Source organism: Volvox carteri, assembly GCF_000143455.1.
Source record: "Volvox carteri f. nagariensis unplaced genomic scaffold VOLCAscaffold_139, whole genome shotgun sequence".
Lineage (NCBI taxonomy): Eukaryota > Viridiplantae > Chlorophyta > Chlorophyceae > Chlamydomonadales > Volvocaceae > Volvox > Volvox carteri.
In genome coordinates, this window is record NW_003307682.1 from 9,666 (window position 1) to 11,746 (window position 2,081).

Genomic DNA, 2,081 nt, shown 5'->3' on the forward strand with positions numbered 1-2,081 from the left:
ACCATACACTGACCTTACTTGTGCACCTGGCACACAGCATCCAGAACAATTCGTGCATTAGTTGCCACCTTATGGTATCCGTTCCTAATGAACCTAATGAAATAGGAAGGCGAGAATGAAGGCCTGTCACCCTTCCCTCCCTCGGCCTGCAGGAGATGGATAAGGAGGCTGCGGAGGTTCTGTACATGCCTTTCTGGGAGCATAAGGAGCTGCTTGACTGCCACAGGTGCTGGGTGTGAGGCAGGTTGGGTGGGAGCTGGTCTGGAGGGCTAGCTCACATCATGCATGCTGCTGCAACTAGTGCTGAAAGGATGTTGTGATATTCTTGGATTATAACTTGGGTTTTGTGCAGTAGTACAGTGAATCAGGGTTGGTATCGGCATAAGTCGACAACATGGCTGTTATTATGTGTATGGCAGCCCCTTTTTTGTGAAGGTGACAGATATTGTTCACTGAAGCATAGACGGTGGTCCGCAAGTTTTAAGCCTTGGGTCCAGAGCGGCGGTAAGATGCTTGCATTTATGACAGGGAAATTTATTGGCTACTCTTGCGTCTTACTGCGGTCTCCAATGTGCGTGGGCGATTTACGCCCTGTTCATCTGCCTACTTGCATCGCGACTGATCTCCTTCTCCTTAGGTTTAGATTACTTAGATGTAAACCACTGATTCCCGGTTTTCCTGAATGTGCGATCATTCTGATGCGTTTCCGTACCGCTGTCGTGCCCAGGTCGATGGCTTAGCCTTTCTTGGCACTGACGCGACTAGCTCCGCGCAGCCTTCCTTTGTTCCTGGATGGGGCTTACGTGGTGTGGTGAGGTGTCGCCGAGCTATTGTGTTGTCCTTTGCGCTTGCGATAGACGGGCCCGTCTCCCCGCAGGTCCCTCTTCGCACTGGCGGCCTCGGCCTTCCGGGGGGTCCGCTTTCCTTGGTTGGATTGTCGGCTCCCTCTCTCGAGTCTCCACCTTTGGCGCCTTCTGTGGGTTATCCGTTTGCTGCCCCCTGTTCTGTGTGCAATGTTGGCTGATTATCGTGTCTCGGCCAGAAGCACTGTCGTCAGACAGACAGACAGACAGACAGACAGACAGACAGACACACGCAGCCACTGGTCGCCTGCACGTACCTTGTTCCCCATGTTGAAGGTCAGCTCGTACATCTCCGCCAATGTCGCCCTGTGCATGTTCCACCAGGCCTGGCCTTGAGACTGCTCCGTGAACATCTTGCGATTGAAGCGAACCTTGACCAGCCGAACCGGGCCGCCTTTTTGTGCCGGTGGCTTCAACGTGATGTAGACGCCCTGCTCAGCAGTTCGTCAGCAGTTCGCCATGCATGTGGTGGTAGGGGGTAAGTGGATGGGGTATGTGGCGGTAAGCAATCACGGGGCGAGCAGGTAGCCATTGAGACGCGTGAAGGCGGCGGGGTGGCATCCTTTTCCCTCGCATGCGTGTGTGTAGATGGATAGAAGTGGATTCGAGCAGTGGTTACTCAACACACAGCCGCATCCCGCTGGTACGCCTCCGACCAACCCGCAGCGAGCCCAGGCAGCATGCGGGTGCCAGTGTCACCTGGCCTTGCAAACCATACACGGCGCCACACACCTATGCATGGTGGTGGAAGATGCAGCGCGTCCACTGCCTCCAATCCTACCGAGCTGTCATGGACTCCCGAGCAACCAGCCAACCGACAGACCGACAGACTGACAGACCGACCAGCAACTAATCCGTGCTCCCCACCAAGGGCACCCTCCAAGGCCTCCTACCGGCGCATACTGGAACTGCACACCCTCCGGTGGCAGCGTGTCCGCCGCAAGCGCCAAGGGAACATTGTAGCCCGATGATGATGACGCGTGCTGCTCTGTGCCGCCTGCCCCGCCTGCCATCGTGTTGCCATGTCCAGGCATACCTCCGCCAGGGACACCACTGCCGCTACCGTTGCCACTGCCACTGCCACCGCCACCGCCACCACTCGCGCTGCTTCCGCCAGGCGGCTGCTCTTCAACCACCATTTCGTGATGCATCGTGTTCGCCCACTCTACAAACGCGTTTCGCCGCCGCCAGATCGGGGCCCCGCCCCCCCCCCCGCCC

General features: G+C 57.2%; 2 protein-coding genes across 2 annotated transcripts in view; one reads left to right on the plus strand and one right to left on the minus strand.

The window, feature by feature from the left end:
• The window catches only part of VOLCADRAFT_100695 (uncharacterized protein), a gene marked incomplete at both ends in the record, with an annotated part of 2,784 nt that extends 2,545 nt beyond the window's left edge, over nucleotides 1-239 (plus strand). Inside the window, one exon of the mRNA XM_002959224.1 lies at nucleotides 153-239. Coding sequence (XP_002959270.1) covers nucleotides 153-239 — 87 coding nt within the window. The remainder of the gene's footprint in view (nucleotides 1-152) is intronic.
• A 742-nt stretch (nucleotides 240-981) lies between these two features.
• Nucleotides 982-2,081, minus strand: part of VOLCADRAFT_100696 (uncharacterized protein) — a gene marked incomplete at both ends in the record, with an annotated part of 5,864 nt that continues 4,764 nt past the window's right edge. The window contains 3 exons of the mRNA XM_002959226.1: nucleotides 982-1,047; nucleotides 1,121-1,294; nucleotides 1,757-2,028. Coding sequence (XP_002959272.1) covers nucleotides 982-1,047; nucleotides 1,121-1,294; nucleotides 1,757-2,028 — 512 coding nt within the window. The remainder of the gene's footprint in view (nucleotides 1,048-1,120; nucleotides 1,295-1,756; nucleotides 2,029-2,081) is intronic.